At 35.1% G+C, this 17,082-nt stretch overlaps 1 protein-coding gene across 12 annotated transcripts in view; it reads right to left on the bottom strand.

The window, feature by feature from the left end:
• Positions 1–530: 530 nt before the first annotated feature.
• Positions 531–17,082, bottom strand: part of ZMYM4 (zinc finger MYM-type containing 4) — a 125,855-nt gene continuing 109,303 nt past the window's right edge. For all 12 annotated transcript variants that reach the window (XM_031962113.1, XM_031962108.1, XM_031962115.1 and 9 more), the window contains 5 exons: positions 16,271–16,422; positions 9,509–9,620; positions 7,889–8,137; positions 4,361–4,490; positions 531–3,091 (listed from right to left, as the gene is read on the bottom strand). In XM_031962113.1, the coding sequence (XP_031817973.1) occupies positions 2,884–3,091; positions 4,361–4,490; positions 7,889–8,137; positions 9,509–9,620; positions 16,271–16,422 (851 nt within the window). In that variant the 3' untranslated portion in view covers positions 531–2,883. The remainder of the gene's footprint in view (positions 3,092–4,360; positions 4,491–7,888; positions 8,138–9,508; positions 9,621–16,270; positions 16,423–17,082) is intronic.

Raw genomic sequence — 17,082 nt, 5'->3', positions numbered from 1 at the left:
GACTTCAAGCACATCAGGAAAAATCCAGCTGATCTTCCAACAGAATAGAGTAACAATTACCTAATATATACACTCTTAACTTTAACAAGTTTTCATGCTTAACTCCAAGCAGGTTTGGAATCTATAAGTAACACAATTTAAAATCTAGACCTGGGATTTTACAAGTAGACAGTACTCTTGCTGAGAAAACATCCTTCTACTCCATTTCTTATAGACTTAAGAGAACTGCCTGAGACACTAAAAAGTTAAGATTTTTGTTCATGGTCAAAAGGTCCAAAACTAGGATCTTTCTGTTTTTTTGAGGTAGGCTTCTCTCCATTGAAACTGCTGATAGGAAAAATAGTTAAAAGACTTTTCAATGAGATAATGAATGCTTACCTGACTGAATAAAAATAATGTTTTCTGGAAGCAAGTAAATCAGGCCGAGTTTTTCCCCTGTAATTTTAAAATATGCTGAGACATACCAACAGGACCTATGGGGAAAAAAGCCAAAGTTTTTCCAAGACGGAAAAAAAAGAATAACTCACCCATCATATATAAATATACTATTTTATTCTAAGGGAATATCTCTGTGGCTTTTGTCAAGGGAAAACCCAGAAGATTTTTGTTTTGCTTTTTAAAAGAAGAAATGACTAGGGTGTTTCTCTTGCTTTTCTCCCTGGGGGAAAAAAAAGCCCATTTCACATAATTTTAATAAAATAAAAACAAAAACCCAAACAACTAGACACACAAACGTTAACGGCTACAATTATGAGTAATGATCAAGAATTAATTCATCAATACTTCCTCTTAGGCATTAGATTAGGGTTTTGGGCCACTTTGCGGATTTACATGCACCTGAAATGCTGGAATCTTATACAATCAATCATACATTATCTGGGTAATGGTAGTTCTCAAGTTAAAAGATATAGATTTTGTTTGTTTCTGGTTACTTTATAACAATTCATCCACTACATTCACTATGTGTATTTCTTACACCACTACAGGTAGAAGGGGAAGTGTCTCAGTGTTTCCATGAACTGTCATGTTCTTAGCATGGGAACCACTATGCCAGGAAAGATTTGGATGATTTATTAGGTAATGTCTGATAGCCAGATTTTTATCCCTCCACTTCAAACAAGTATTTGAAATAGGCAATTCTATAGTCAGAAATGACAAACACAGATGGATGTGATCATACAGAATTGGGGCAGGTTTACTTCTTTTCACACAGTTCTTGGTATTAAAAATACATCCGTGAAATCTGTTACAAGCAAGAGGGACAAAACGACTAGGTACACAATGTCAAAAGGCTACTTTCTGATTTTTATTGTAGTTAAATGACCTTTAGTTACTGTTTTTTAAAAAAACAAACAAACAAAAAAAAAAAGCCCGGACCTTCTGTTCCCGCCCACCCCCTCCCACCTTTCAAAAAGGGGAAATCTTGAAAAAGTTTTTTCAAGGCTGTTAAAACTTCTGAGAGGCTCTCCTTAAGTCTGCTATTTCCATCAGGGCCCAGTTCAACCTTAAAAAAGGTGAGTGGCCATCCTAAAAACCTTTAGCTAAATCTTTTCTAAGAGAGAGAGAGAGAAATTCATACATCAATGCTCCCATGACTTACACAACCCTAAGATTACTGCGTAGCTAGCATCTGAAACATTGCTGGACTAGAACCTGGATGCTTTTTGTTTTTTTGGTTTTTTTGCCCCTAGAAAGTCTCACTTTTTAGGAATATAGTAGCTACAAGTTTTTCTAAATGCTTTAGTTGGAAACACTAGGTACTTTTCTACCTTGGTTCTCATAGTCTGAGTAATACTGTGTCTTTATTTAATCACACACGGGTTGCCAAAAGGAGGAGAGAAAAAGGGACTATTTGTTTTGAAATGACAAGGGCCTCTGGAACCTGGCACAGAAGACAAGCCAAAAGAAAGATTTGGAAATTGGGAAGAGAAAGAAATGGAAAGAGAAGCTGCCATTTGAAAAAAGAAAATTCAAACAAAAAGAGGGAGACCCCCTATGTTCTGTTTACCACAGTACTTAGGAGATAGTGGCATCAGATTATAAAGGGCAGCAGAACCCTCAGAAGAGTTATTTAGTGATTTTTCTAAACCTCCCAGACCGTTGGGGTTTTAACACATGTTCCACAGATTCCCACTGTCTACAACCAGAGCTTCCTCACCTTAGCCATAGCCCATACCGAGAGCCGTGACAGATTTGGGAAATAGAGGGACATTGCTATGACAAAAGCAGTGAAGGCATATTTCCTGCCCACATGAGGGACCACAGCAGAAGCACTCAGGGCTGTCATCCCTCACCAACTTAAATAATCATGACAAACAAAAACAATATCATCTTTATTCTCTACTCCACGGGGGGAAAAAAAGCTAGGTGTTTATTTAAGGTCCTTGAATCTGGGCCCCGCATACCTCATTTAGTATCTCTCATGAAAGTTCTATGAGTTTCTTCCCTGACTAATGCAGGGCTTGCCCTATAGTAGTCAACAGCAGCCAAAATTTCACTCCAAAGTCACAGTAATGTGACCTACCTTTCTAAGGTATATGTTTACTATGGTAGAGTTTTATACAACAGTTTTCCTTAAAAATATCTCACAATTTGTTATTCCCAAACAAAATAAGATAATGCACCACTCAGAAGTAGGTTAGTTCATTCTTTAGTTGTTTAAGAACTCTATCAATGCCAAAGGATGTCATCTCTTTCAGCTTATTTGCTTCCTTCGATTCCAGTTTATACATCCACTGTGGTTCACAAGATGCCTTTTTTCCTTTATTTTATAATCAAGTCAAGAGGACTTGGCTTATCTGATACACACCGTTTTCTGAAGGCTGGACGCATTCACAGTTTGGTGCTTACAAATGTATATGAAAATAAAATCCCACTTCAGTTTTAATCTGATAATTCAACATCAGAGTCTTCAGATTTGACTTTGGCAAGTTCTTCATGTACTTCTCTCACCATGAGAATACGTGTTAACATGGTGTCCAAGGTCCCAGGGTCTATTGGGAATGTGGAATACCACATGGGGCTATTGGGTACACAGGAGCGTTCAGGCTGAAGATAAAATACATCACTTCTCTGCTTCACGCTTTCAGAACTATCCATAAAAAGACAAGAAAATTCAAGTCAGAGGAAGCCATTATCACCGCTCTCTGAGTAATGGGTCAATACCATAATAACTTTCAGTTAAATCTTTTGTGGGGAAGAGAAACTCAGTATATTCAATGTCTCATGACTTATAACTCTCAGAATTATTAACAAGAGTTTCAAATTTTATATACTTAGGACCTGAGAGAGAACACTTAAAAAATACAAGATGTTTTGTACCTTAATTCTTAAAACTCCTATTTTGTAAGATATAGTACCCATATAGAGATATATAGTGGCTATAGTTTTTCTAAATGTGTTGGCTGCTAACCCACTATGGACTTTTCTACCTTGATTGTTCTGAGTAATACTGTATTTCTTCATAATTACACACGAGATTAATTATTGGAAGGACAAGGGTAAAAATTTTTACTAGAGAAGGGCTACTGCCTATGACATTGATATAAGCCTTATGAGTAATATTGCCATCTTCTACCATTTCATTTAAAAAGGGTGTTTAACAATACCAATTCTATGTAGTAGTCTACTTCTATAAGAAAACTATCAAAATTCTTAAAAACAGATCTTGTCTACTTAAATCTTCAGCAGAACAAAATATCTTCTCTACTCTCTTATTTAATTGTTGTTGCTCAGAAGTCAGGGGGTCTTAACACTAGGTATAATGGTTATTATTTATGGATGGCAGCCATTTAGTTAAAAAAAAAAAAAAGTTGCCAAGCAATAGCTTCATTAAAACAAAGGTATATTATGCTATCAGAAGGTCACTCTGCTTAACCAGGCTTATTTGCAATGCTGTTTTTAGAAAAACTGAGGAGAACTCAGAATGAAGAGAATGATAATATTTACACCCAGATATTGTAGAACCAGGCAATGCATAAGTGACTCCATATTAGAAATAGTCTCCTCAGTCCTGTATATCTAGTGAGAAAGTATACTTAGTTCCTATTTTCAGATCTCCAAACCTTGAACACCATAACAAGTTCCAGTTTCCATACTCAGGAAAAGCTGACTCTTAGCTACCCTGGTCTCTATACTTAATGCTACCCAATCCTTTCTGAATGGTTCACAAAAAAAGTCCACAGTTCCAAAGCCTTACTGAGATGGTCTGTCTTGTCAACCAGTCAGATACCTAATAAAAACTGGGAGTAACTTGCCAACCTGATTTTATTCAGTATTATTTTTGCCCATCACACACAGGCCTGAAATATTAGAATCATCATGATCTATTTTATGCAATGGGAACCCACATACTATTTACCATTTTGATAGGTAAAATTCATAAAGACGGACTGGGCATCTTAGTGGATTATCTGCATTTTCAACCATTTCCACAGCAGCTGAAATCTCTTCATCCTCATTACGTTTTCTCTTTCCCACAGTTAGTTTATCTAGAAAATAGTGGGGGGAAAAATACTGTTAGGGGAAATAAGGAAAGATGCTTGCTGAATTTAACTGTAAAACCAGAAATTCTACCTGTCAATGAATATTTCTTCTGAAATAACAGTAAGATAATTAGAAGTAGTTTATTCCTGGAGAACCTGACATTCAGATGGGGGTGGGGGGGAGAAACTTCTCTGGTCTAATGGGTTCCTGGCATCCATAGCAACAGAAAACAGATATGAGTTTGAACCAAACATAATCCAAGATCAGCTACTCTCCTGCTTTGGTATGCAAAACAAGAAAGCAACTAGCTTTCAGCCTCCAAGCATTCCTATCAACATATAATGGGTTATTTTTCAAATGTATTTCCCCCAAAGCATTATCAGAAGTGGGACTAGAGCTGAATGGAAGTGCCAAATGAAAGTTATCTCACATGTAATGGACAAATTTTTCAAGAAAAATATTCTACAAGATTGTCCAAAGTTATCACAAAAAAATCAGGGGAAATGAAAAAAATCTATTTCTATCAGCGAGAGAATACATAAAATTGCTGACTATGAATATATAAGAGTTATATAAATACCACAATCACAGAATTCATTAATTGGAAGGACTCTCAGAGGCCATCTACTCTAACATCTAAACCAAATTCCTGCTATAATAGATCCAAAAAGCAGGCAGCTTGTGCTTGGAAGATCTTTAGAAATGGAATATCCACTAGACTGACCCCCTGTTTTGCTCTAATGGCTCCAAAAGAACCTAAATTTGCAGCTTTAGAATCTTCATCCCTTGATCCCAAACCTTCTGGGCCCAAACAGTAAAATTCCTCTTCCACAAAACAGTCTTATCAATACTTCAAGAGAGCAGAAACCTCCCAACTCTCCTCCTCCCCAGAATTCAAGACCTATAGCATGTCTATAGCATTCCGAACCATAAGGTTCTTCATCTTCTTTCTACTTACTAGCCTTCTGAAACTTGCTCTTCCAAAATCTCCATGGCACACATAAGGCCGTTTCTAGGTTTTCTTTTCTATCAAATTTAAAGATTAAAGTCATCTTTCCAGAAGTTCCTCACCACTTTTACTTCACCTTATAGATCTCACCTTTTGTGAGAATGAGACCCCAAATAATGGTACCCCTTGATAATTTATCTACCATTATTAGAGAAATTATAGGTTGGTTTTTCCCCCAAGCAAAATTCCTTAAGTTTCTTTTGCTCTCTTGGCTGCCCTCTTTTGAATGTACTACAATCCTTCCTAAAATAAGGCATCCGACCTAAATGCAGTATTTGATTGGCTGGGTGACCAAAGTAGCATGTCATCGTAAGCTAATCAATTCCAAATGCCATGCCCCTTTTCATGCAGCCTAAAACAGCACTAAGTTTTGACCACCATATCATAGTATTGACATGCTGAATTTGTAATAAAATAAAATCTTCAGTTCTCCAACAGAAATAGTGCTGTTTAGCCATGGCTGCCTGTTTTATACTTACTTGATAAGCTAACTTAAAAAATCCAAGCATAATTAGAATTATCCGTTATATTCCTTCTTATTTAATTAGGTCCAATATTCTAGCATGTCAAGATTTCTGATTCTGTCATTTGATATATTGGCTATCTTCTTCAGTCTTGCGTTTTCTCCAAATTATATTAGTATTAAGAGTATGTTTTATCTAAATAACTGTAAATAATGTTAAGGAATATAAGGCTAAATAAAGATCCCTGAAGTACTCTATTTAAGATTCTTCTTCCTAAGATGTCACATGATTTTCCACAATTTTTTTTTTTGGGGGGAGAGGGAGTCCAACCTTTCAACTAGATCCAAATTCACCTATCTCTAGTCTGTATTCTTCTTTGCTTCTAGCATCAGCACATTATAACTCTGTGCATCCACCATGGTCCCTTCAGATAACTCCTTTTTCTTCCCATTGAAACAACCTGTTTTTTGTGTCTAAAGAATTTCAGTCATGATAGATAGAATGTTAAGCCAGAGACCGTATCGATTCTTTTTCTGGAACCTATAGATATCCCCTAAAAACTAGAGGACATGTTAGATAAATTTCCCTTTTCTTTACTATAAACTTTTAATATGGAGTGGTCACCATTTACCAAGGTTCCCAACGTTGCCAACCTCATCAAACTGCTTCTTCCTTGTTGACGAGATCTATAAGGCATTATGATGAATATAAAGAATATGAAATAAATAGTAAGATTTTTATAACTTTATACAAAGTGAACTAAACAGAGCCAGGAAATAATATGCATAATAATTACAATAATGTTCAAATAAACAAACCTCAATGCTTTCTAATTAATAACCAATCTTGATTTAAAAGAAGAATATCATATTCTCCCTTCCATGTAAAAGGGAGGGAGATTACAGGTATGAAATGTCATCTATAGTGTCCAAAACACTTGATATGTCTGCTTAACTGTATGTCTCCCAAGCCTCCAATTTTCTCTTAAATTTTTTGGTAAAGAGATAGCTTCCAGGGTAATAAGAACAGGAGAAATATATTTGGAAATGGAAGTAATGTCTTTAAGAAAAAAAAAAAAAAGGCATTTCAATAATTTCAGGGGATGAGGCAGTGATTTGTTGAGGGTCACACAGCTAGTGAATGTTGTGTCTGAGCCAGATTTGAACTCAGATCCTTCTGACTCCAGGATCAGTGCTCTGTCCATTGCATCATCTAGATGTCCCTCTTTTCAGTAATTAAGAAAAATATTAAGTACTTTATAAAAATTAATTATATGACAATTTCAAATCATAAGGAGAAAAACAAAACAAAACTAAAGCTACTAGGATTTTTCATCTTTGACATATACATGATCCTGACTAGTATGGTGGTAACTTAGCACTCAGCAATGACCCCTACTGGATGGCTAGATAGAAAGAAATGTTTGCATTAGACATCTTATTAAAAAAAACCAAAAAGTTTTCTCTAACACTAAAGGCAACATGAAATAGTGAAAAGTGTTCTAGGAACTTGGAAGTCAAAAAAACATCTAATTTCTTTGGGCAACAACTTTGGGAAAATCACTGAAGTCTTAATTTCCTTAATTGTAATGTAAGGAAAATACATTCTCTGTTATCTCACAAGGTGGCTGTGATGATAAAATTAGATAATAAATGTAAAGCATTGTGCATATTTTATGGCAGCAATATATGATAATGCCTTCCATCTGTCTATAAACCTTAAGGCTTCTAGGCTGAAAACTGGTAAAAAAAAAAAAAAATGTAAGAAACAGTTTTGGTTAATAATGAAACTGCAGGGAGTATTACAATGTTAAAAATGAAGCAGCTATTTTTTATGTTCAAAATTTTCAGGCTACCAACCTGCCCAGATAATAGTTAAGAGATCTATCTGAACATATGCTTTATAGAGATTAAAAAATAGTACCACACACCTGATTCTATCTCCTGCTTCTGAAAAGGAGGGAAAACTTTCAAATATGTTATCTTGGCATTGGATTTCAAAGTCCTGGTCCGCCTCATCACATGAGCAAAGGAAAGCTTCAGATGCTCTGAGACATTCTTTAGTTGAAAATATTTGGTATTGAAGAAAAGAAGTGTATTCAAGAGAACTACTGGTGAGTAAGCACCCAGCTGTTTGCACTCCCATAAATGCTCTTCTTCAATCCGAGAGAACATATACCCTAAAGACAGGTGTGGAGAAAAGAAACAGAAACAGCATTTACTCATCTATGCCATGCAAAATGACAAAGCTAAAAAAATCTCAATTCAGAAGCAACCAAAACCTGAGGAGGGGATATCCATATTATATATATATATATTTTTTCCTCTCCTGTATTCAAATTGGTTTATAAGGGGAGATAAGGAGCTACCATAACATTCCTCGATATCATTAAGATTATTGTAACTGTATGGTTTTTAAGATCTTTCAAAAATGCTTGGTTTTGAGGATGTAATAGCTAGAATCACAAGAAAACTTTTAAGTATTAGGTTTTACAAAAAGAAACATGTCACATCTTGAATTCTTGCTGAATTCTGTCTGACCAAAAACTATATATCTTTTCTTTTTGTTATTAAGAAAAATGCAATTTGTGTTACTACTGGGATTATATCCCAAAGAGATTATAAAGAAGGGAAAGGGACCTGTATGTGCACGAATGTTTGCGGCAGCCCTTTTTGTAGTGGCTAGAAACTGGAAACTGAATGGATGTCCATCAGTTGGAGAATGGCTGAATAAATTGTGGTATATGAAAATTATGGAATATTACTGTTCTGTAAGAAATGACCAACAGGATGATTTCAGAAAGGCCTGGAGAGACTTACACGAACTGATGCTGAGTGAAATGAGCAGGACCAGCAGATCATTATATACTTCAGCAACAATACTAGATGATGACCAGTTCTGATGGATCAGGCCATCCTCAGCAACGAGATCAACCAAATCATTTCTAATGGAGCAGTAATGAACTGAGCTAGCTATGCCCAGAAAAATAACTCTGGGAGATGACTAAAAACCATTACATTAAATCCCCAATCCCTATATTTATGCACACATGCATTTTTGATTTCCTTCACAAGCTAATTGTACAATAATTCAGAGTCTGATTCTTTTTGTACAGCAAAATAATGTTTTGGTCATGTATACTTATTGTGTTATCTAAGTTATATTTTAATATATTTAACATCTACTGGTCATCCTGCCATCTAGGGGAGGGGGTGGGGGGGGTAAGAGGTGAAAAATTGGAACAAGAGGTTTGGCAATTGTTAATGCTGTAAAGTTACCCATGTATAAATCCTGTAAATAAAAGGCTATTAAATAAAAATAAAAAAAAAATGCAATTTTCTTGGTTAAAATGCATACATTTCCCCAAAACTAATCAGTTCAGTTTATCTTTTCTCTGAAGGACACTAGTGTTGAGAAAATACTTTGTATAATACAAAATTTGGGGATAGAGTGGTAATTCTTAAGATAGGAAAAGCTTGGAAAACAAAAGTCTTTTTTATACATGTAAGAATACATATTAAAAAATACCCCCCAACCATCATTGTCCTACCATTAGGAAGTATTGTAGGTTCCCATATTTTCAAGAGTTTGGTAAGTTCAATCATAAATCTGGAATATGGTTCAGTAAAAATGTTATCTATTCTCCCATTCTCAAACAGGTACTGCAATAAAAAAGGAAGAGACAGACATATTTGTTGGTGCACAGAAAAATGACAAGCTTATTTTTTTCCATTTTAATTTCAAAAAAAAAAAAAGCAAAGTAAAGCTTTCCTTTTCATTTCCAATCCTGCTAAAATATGCAATTACTCTAAATAAACAAAATATCAATGAAATTGATATTAAAATATCAGATTCAAAATAGAGAAATCTAAATGTACCTTAGGTTCTGATTTATTTGAAAAAATGTCTTCTGAATTGTTGAATGCTTATTGAAGCATAAAGAGATACTTCAGCAAAAGAATGATGCCTTTGACCTTAGGGGAGCTAAGACTAAGAGCTGTGAATAAACAGGAAAGAGGACTCTTTTTCTGCCAATCCTGAAATGTGCAGGTCTGCAAAGTATGAATAAAGCTGGAAGGAATAAAGATGGTATCCATCAAGAGGTAAGTCTATCTCTCCCTCTCACTTCCATCTTCCTACTGTGCTCTCTGGCATTTTTGTTTTAGAGTAAACAAACTTCTTTCATTGTAGACCTTTTTCTTCCCCATACTTTCTGTCTACTTGTTTTTACACAGAGATCTGGCTCCTTCCAAATATCCCTACATGGCTAGCTATCCTTCCTAACACAGTTTGTACCTTCACTTGCAACTCTTGATGCTTTCTGGAGAAGCTAGAATACTACTTGCTTTCCATAGCCTCTCTCTGTTCTTTTTTACCCAAGCTCTTCTCTGAATCACTTTCTACAAATACATACCATTCATGGTTGACAGTTGTCTACAAGTCATTATCCCTTCTTTTTCAAGAAATTCATTATCTCCTCACCCCAGTCTTTCTTCTCCAACTCTTCTTCTTATGCTAGGGGATTTCCATCTCCATGTCAATATTCCTCCAAACAACCTAATTTTTGACATCCTCAACCTTTCTCTTTCTCACTTTCATGCTCTATTCCTTAATTCTGACATACACAAAGAGGATCATAGTCAGCCCTTACCATTAAAGTGCTTCATTTCTCTTGATCAAAAACTGCCCAAAATGCCCTAATGTTCCATATCTTCATTCCACCCCCCCCCCAAAAAAAAAACCCCTCTCTATTACTCCTTTGTGTTCACATGTGACCCCGTTGTACTACCTGGGTACTTTTCCAGGTCTTTATGTCTGCTCTTAACTTCATTTCCCTCCCTCTAATCTTAACCTGATAATTAGCCAAGTCTACCCTCAACTCACCATCTTGTCTAACTTGACAAAAGCTAGTTCTAGATTAGTCTTGTGGGGCTGAATGGCACAAGAAATAACACAACTGTACTGATTTGATAGGCTACAAAGATATATTATCAAACTTCAACTGGACCTTCATTGCAGCAAAACAGTTCTTTTCATACCTCCCTGATTTCCCTATCTCATTTCTCATTGAAATTATTCCTTTTCTTTCAAAAAGCTTTCCAAACTTCCTTATACTTCCCACCCTCTCAACTGAGGGTTTCAATATTTGCTTTCTGATAAAATTGAGGTCATATCTAATGTGAGCTCTTTATTTTCCCTCTCTTCATCATCTTCTATTATGCTTTTCACCAATTTTTCATAAAGTTGATCTCATACTTGATTCTGTTCCCTCCAGTATTATTTCAGCAGGTTGCCTGCCCCCTTGATCATTTTACTCATGCTGAGAGCTTCAATGTCTCTTTGTATTCTAGTGCCTTCACTACTTTCCTCAAATACGTCCAAGTCTCTCTCCCTCTCATCTTTGAATAATCTTCATCTTTCTTCAAAGTTTTGTAATTCTCTTGGCTAAACTGCTAGAAAAAGCTGTCTATATATCTTTCTTCCATTTCTTTTGTAATTTGGCTTCAGACCTCAACCTTTAAACCACTCCTTTCAAAATAATCAATGATCCCTCTACTGCCAAAATTGAGGGCCCCCCCCCCCCCCCCCCCCCCACCAGTTACTTGTCATTTTTTTTTTCCCACCATTTTGCTTCATGTGACACCGGGTAAACTACCTCTCCTTTTGGACACTCTTTTCTCTGGATTTCTGTGATACATTTCTCACCTGATTCTCTTCCTATCTGATGACTCTTCAGGTTGGCTGTTGGCATGTTATCTATCATGCCTCCCTCTAAAAATGGGTGTTTCACAAGTCTGTGTTCTGTGCCCTCTCTTCTCTCTTTTACTCTGTAATCTTATTAGTTTCACAGGGTTTAATTATGATTTTTATGCAGATGACACATACATTTTTATAGTTAAGCCTAGTCCATTCTCTGATTAGCAATCCTGTACCACCAATTTTCTAGTGAATGTGTCAAGCTGAATGTCATTAAGATATTTCAAACTCGACATGTGCAAAAGAGAACTTATTTTTATTCCTAAGTTCATCCCTTTTCCAAACTTCTCTATTTTGATCAAATGTACTATGATTCTTCTAGTCTCCTGGGTTTATAACTTCAGCATTATGCTCAAACATTCACTTCCTCTCTGAATTTTATATTCAATCAATTGCCTCATCAGGATGTTTCTACCTCCCCACAACATCTCTTCCATCTGACCCTTCTCTGGTTCAAGACCTCTTCACCTACTACTGTGATACGCCTCCTATTTGGTCTCCCTGCTTCAAGTACATCTCTGCTCTAAATCATCCTTCCACATGGCTGCCAAAGTGATTTTCCACAGATGCACTTCTGACCATACCACTTCTCTACTCAAGAAATTCCCTTATTTCTTATCACTTTATCACCTATAAAATAAAATATAAAAATTTCTGTTTGAGCTTGTAAAATACTTTATAACTTGACCCTATCTTATCTTCCTAGACCCATAATATATTATCCCTTAAAACCTGTTTTCTCTCACACTTGAAATCTCATTTCCTGTCCCTACACTTGTACACTGGCACTTGTGCTTGGAACACCCTTCCTTCTCACTTCCACCTCACAAAATCTGTCTTCCTTCAAGATCCAGTTCAAGTACCATCTTCAATGCAAGGTCACTCCCTAATACTTCTCTAACTATCCTGTAATTTTTCTGTATATAATTATATAGATAGATATAAGTGGAAACCCCAATAGAATATAAGCTTCAGTAGAGTAGGATTGCATTATTCTTTGCTTTTGTACCCTGGAACCCTAGGACAATATTTGGCTTAAGTAGGTGCTTAATAATGCTTGCTGAATAACTGACAAGATACAAACAATTTTCACTTTACATTAAGAGACCATTCTGCAGAACTCTACATAAAATGTTTTTGACATATTGAGAAATTTGTCTTTAGATATATGGAAAAGGGGGAAGGGAGAAACACAGGAAGAAAAGGACAATGGAGGCAAGGGACCAGCACATGGTTCAAGGACATGTGGGGGTGGGGGCCAAGGCTGGTACAGCAAGGCATATGTCTCCTCTCTTAGCACTGGAAATCTCCTAATTGGTTGTTGGTATCTACTTTCACTTAGAGGGTTTTGTTTTATTTTGTTTTCTGGTGAGAGGGTAAACAGCTACAAATGCTGAACTCAACAGGCAGGAACAGAGACAGAGAGTGAGCACGCAATGTACCATATTGTAAAGTTAACATAGGTATTTTTGGGGAATGTGTATATCAGAATTTTTTACATAAAGTTGAATTTGAATAATGCAAATTTTCCTACATAAAGCCAAAATGTTCTGTACTTGTACAGCACACAATCCTTACGACGAACAATAAAATATAAGTATATTTCAAATTTACAAGACATGGTCCTCAGATAGTGCTTTTTAAAGGAATTTAATTTATACTGAAACATTTTTCAACTGATTTAAGTATGCATTAAAAAATAAATAAGAATTTGAAGTTAAGCATTTAAAAGAAACTTTTTGGGAAAAAACATTAATAAGAGTTGGCCAATATAAAAGGGAACTGAAATGACCTTTAATTTTGTGTTTGAAAACAAGTTATATGAAGTTCCAGAACCAAAAAAGCTGTCATAAAAAAAAAAATAGATTTTACCTATTAATTACAGTTTTGAGGCAGAGAAACCCAGCCTATAGTACTGGACATGGAGAATAAAGTCTTTGTAATTTTTGAGAACAGATTAGGTTAAGGGTTGACCTAGTTCACCCAGGGAAACAAGAAGCATACAAAAAAACAAGAGAATAAAATAAAGCATATATTTAAATGCTAAAGATATAGCAGAGACCCAAATGTTAGAGGGGTTAGATTTCTCATCAGACTTTATTTGTAAAATGCTCTTTGTCATGAATTTGTAAAAAGTTACCCTTTTTAAAAAGCCTGCAGCTAAGATTAGAGGGAAGGTAAATTTCCTTTCTTGGCATACTTTAATTAATTTCTAGTAAATTAAAGACATAACTGAATTGATCAAAAGATTATTACATGTAGAAGAAAGGCCTTTAAATATATTGAATTGTACACAGTGGAAATAAAACTCTAGTAGTTCTTGCTTTATTTGTCCTGTATCTTTATACTTCAGATAATTTTAGTGTGTAAGTGATAATTGTTGGTTAACTGGAAATTCACATAAAATTAATAACACTAATAGTTCAATTAAATCATGTCCACCTGTAATTTAGAAACCAACCATAAAATAGAAATACTGTACTGAAATCTAAATTACAAAACCAGGAGTAGTCAGATTCACAAAATAAATGGGCCTTCTGGCTCTCAGAATTTACTTTATATAACATCTCTAACAAAGGCAAAACAAAAATTAGATAATAATACAATTAGATGGATTAGGATCTAGCTGGATAGCTGGATTTTCACAACAGAGTTGTTGCAAGACTCAAATGACATAATTTATGCAAAGAGATTTGAAAATTTTAAAAAGGAGTATCAAGTTATCATTATGGAATGATGTAAACACAAAGGGAGGTTATCACTAGTGGAATGTTTCAGTGGAATTTCCGTGGCCATTAGTTGTTAAAAGTTTTTAATTATGACTTGGATTATGTAACAGCAGCCCCTTACCATATTGGAAATGATACAAAGTGGGAGAAACAGCTAACATCCTAGACAAGAGTCAGGATCTAACAAGATCTCCAAAGAACAGAGACATAGAGTGACTGCCTCTAATGAAATTTGGTAAAGTTAAGTATAAAAATCTTATAGCTGGGGCAGCTAGGTAGCGCAGTGGATAGAACACCAGCTCTGAAGTCAGGAGGACCCGAGTTCAAATCTGGCCTCAGACACTTAACACTTTCCAGCTGTGTGACCCTGGGCAAGTCACTTAACCCCCATTGCCTCAGCAAAAAAAAAAAAAAAAAAAAAGAAGAAGAAGAACGAAAAGAAATTCTTATAGCTGGATTCAGAATAATCTACTGAACAAGTATAAAATGATAAGGACTGCCTAGACAATGGCTTATGTGAAAAAATATCAGAAGGCTTAAGTGGACTACAAATTCAAATTAATGTAGCACTGTGGCATGGCAGTGGGAAAAAACTTATGTGTAACAGCCTTACTGTGTACTCAACCTTGGCCAGACCAGATGTATAGTAGTGGGGTTAGTTTTTGTCTAATTTTAGAAAAGAAAATGGAAAAGATAGGGGTTTGGGAGGTTATAGAGAAAAATCTAAAGAAAGGCAACAATGCTAAGAAGATTAAGACATTTAATGGTCTTGGGATGTTAAGAACAGAGAAGACAAAGGAGGTAGCATGATTGCTATCTCCGAAGTATTTTGAAAACTGCCATTTTGGAAAAAGGTTAAACTTATTTTGCTTAGTCCCATAGGCAAAAATAGAAACCGTGAAGGCAAGTTCTGGCTCAAAGTAAGGAAAACCTCCAATTAAAGCTGCTAAAATGCAGAATGAGTTGCTTTGAGAGGAAGTCTCCCCTTCTTGAGATTACTGTAGAAGAAATTCCTATTATGGAAAGAGTTGGTTTAGATGCCCTCTAAGGTACTTTCAAGGTATGAAATTCTTGTATACTTAATACATGAATAAGTTCCTTTAAAATTGTTTAAACTTTGTGTTCATCCTAAAGGGATTACTTATTTTAGGAATTTATTTTATGTCTATTTTATACTCTTGTTTAGGGTTATTAATCATACTGAATATGGTTACTTCATAAATGTTGATTTTTTAAAAAGGGGGAGCAAGACATCTTTCTGCACAATATATCTATAGGATTCAATTGATAATTTATATTAATTTACCTATACATAGTTAGATTGTTGGCTCTTTATGGGTGAGGATGAAATCTTTTATTTATATCTCAGTCTCAATCAAGCTTATGGCCCAATCTAAAAATAATGGGGCCCACAACAGATAATTGATTTGACCACTGATATAATTTTTTTTCAATGACTATGATTGATTTCTTTCAAATAGGGTACACCATCATTCTGAAATATTAATGAGCATAAACACTTGAAGGTAACCAATGCAGTTGGCATATTTTTCTGATAATGAGGTCTGACTAATCTAAAAATCTTAAAAATAAGATTGACCCTAGTCCCACAGCCATCTAAACCTCATCCCTAAAGGAGCCCCAAAACAATACCATACCAACCACAGGAATTAATTTCTTGGTTGCATAAAAAAAAAAAAATGTATTCAAATAAGCACAAATTATTATTTTTTTCAAACTGATCATGGGCTTTGCCAGAATTACTAAGAATTGACAATTGTCAGTACCAGTAAGTAATAAAAAAAAAAAGTAATTTAATTTGGTACCTGTTGAATTCCAAGGCACAAGTATAAGATGCTGTCTGGATCATATTTTTCACCATTTGGTCTCCGCACCTCTTGGATAAACTGGCATAAGCCCAAACTCAATTCAGCAAAAGTACAGGACAAAATTTCTTCCTTTAGCTTTATAGAGCGGACTGTGGGAGGGTGGGATAAGAATACTAAATATCAACTTCTAGTAAGTACGAGAATACATTATAGCTTCTGGCCGTTTGTTATGCACAGTTAGAAAATGACCCCAAATTCCTTGTCCTCAGATGAGACCAGTCAAAACACAACATCATAAAACCATTCATTCATGTGAGGTCCTGATTTATCTGCCCAATAGCAATGTCTAAGGAAATTTGTTAAGTAATTTAACATAATAATAATTTCACAAGTTAAAACTAGGGAAACATTCTTCATCTACTTGGTGTTTCCTTTATAGAAGGAATCACAAGTTCCTTAGAGTGATTACAGTCTTCCAGGAGACTCTGAAATGATATGGAACTTTACGGAAGAGCATTTAGAAGATCTTACCAATCAAAAAGCATTTCTTTTTGACCACAGATTTTTTAACTATATATTTTCCCTCACAATCTTTCTTTATTTTATGCCTAATTTGATTCTTTGAAACAAAGTTATTTCTGCTGTCACACCATGCAAAGTATCTGGAATTATCTTGATGCATGAATGGGATATACATTGTAAAAATGCCTCAAAGTTTTAACTTTGTTTTACCAAATCAAACCCTTTTTCATAATCAATAACACACTGGAATCTTGTATTCTGTTCTTTTTTTTTTTTTTCTGAGGCAA

Source organism: Sarcophilus harrisii, chromosome 3 (assembly GCF_902635505.1).
Source record: "Sarcophilus harrisii chromosome 3, mSarHar1.11, whole genome shotgun sequence".
Taxonomy (NCBI): domain Eukaryota; kingdom Metazoa; phylum Chordata; class Mammalia; order Dasyuromorphia; family Dasyuridae; genus Sarcophilus; species Sarcophilus harrisii.
Note: the sequence above shows the minus strand (reverse complement) of the source record. Positions and strands in the feature narration are given on the sequence as shown.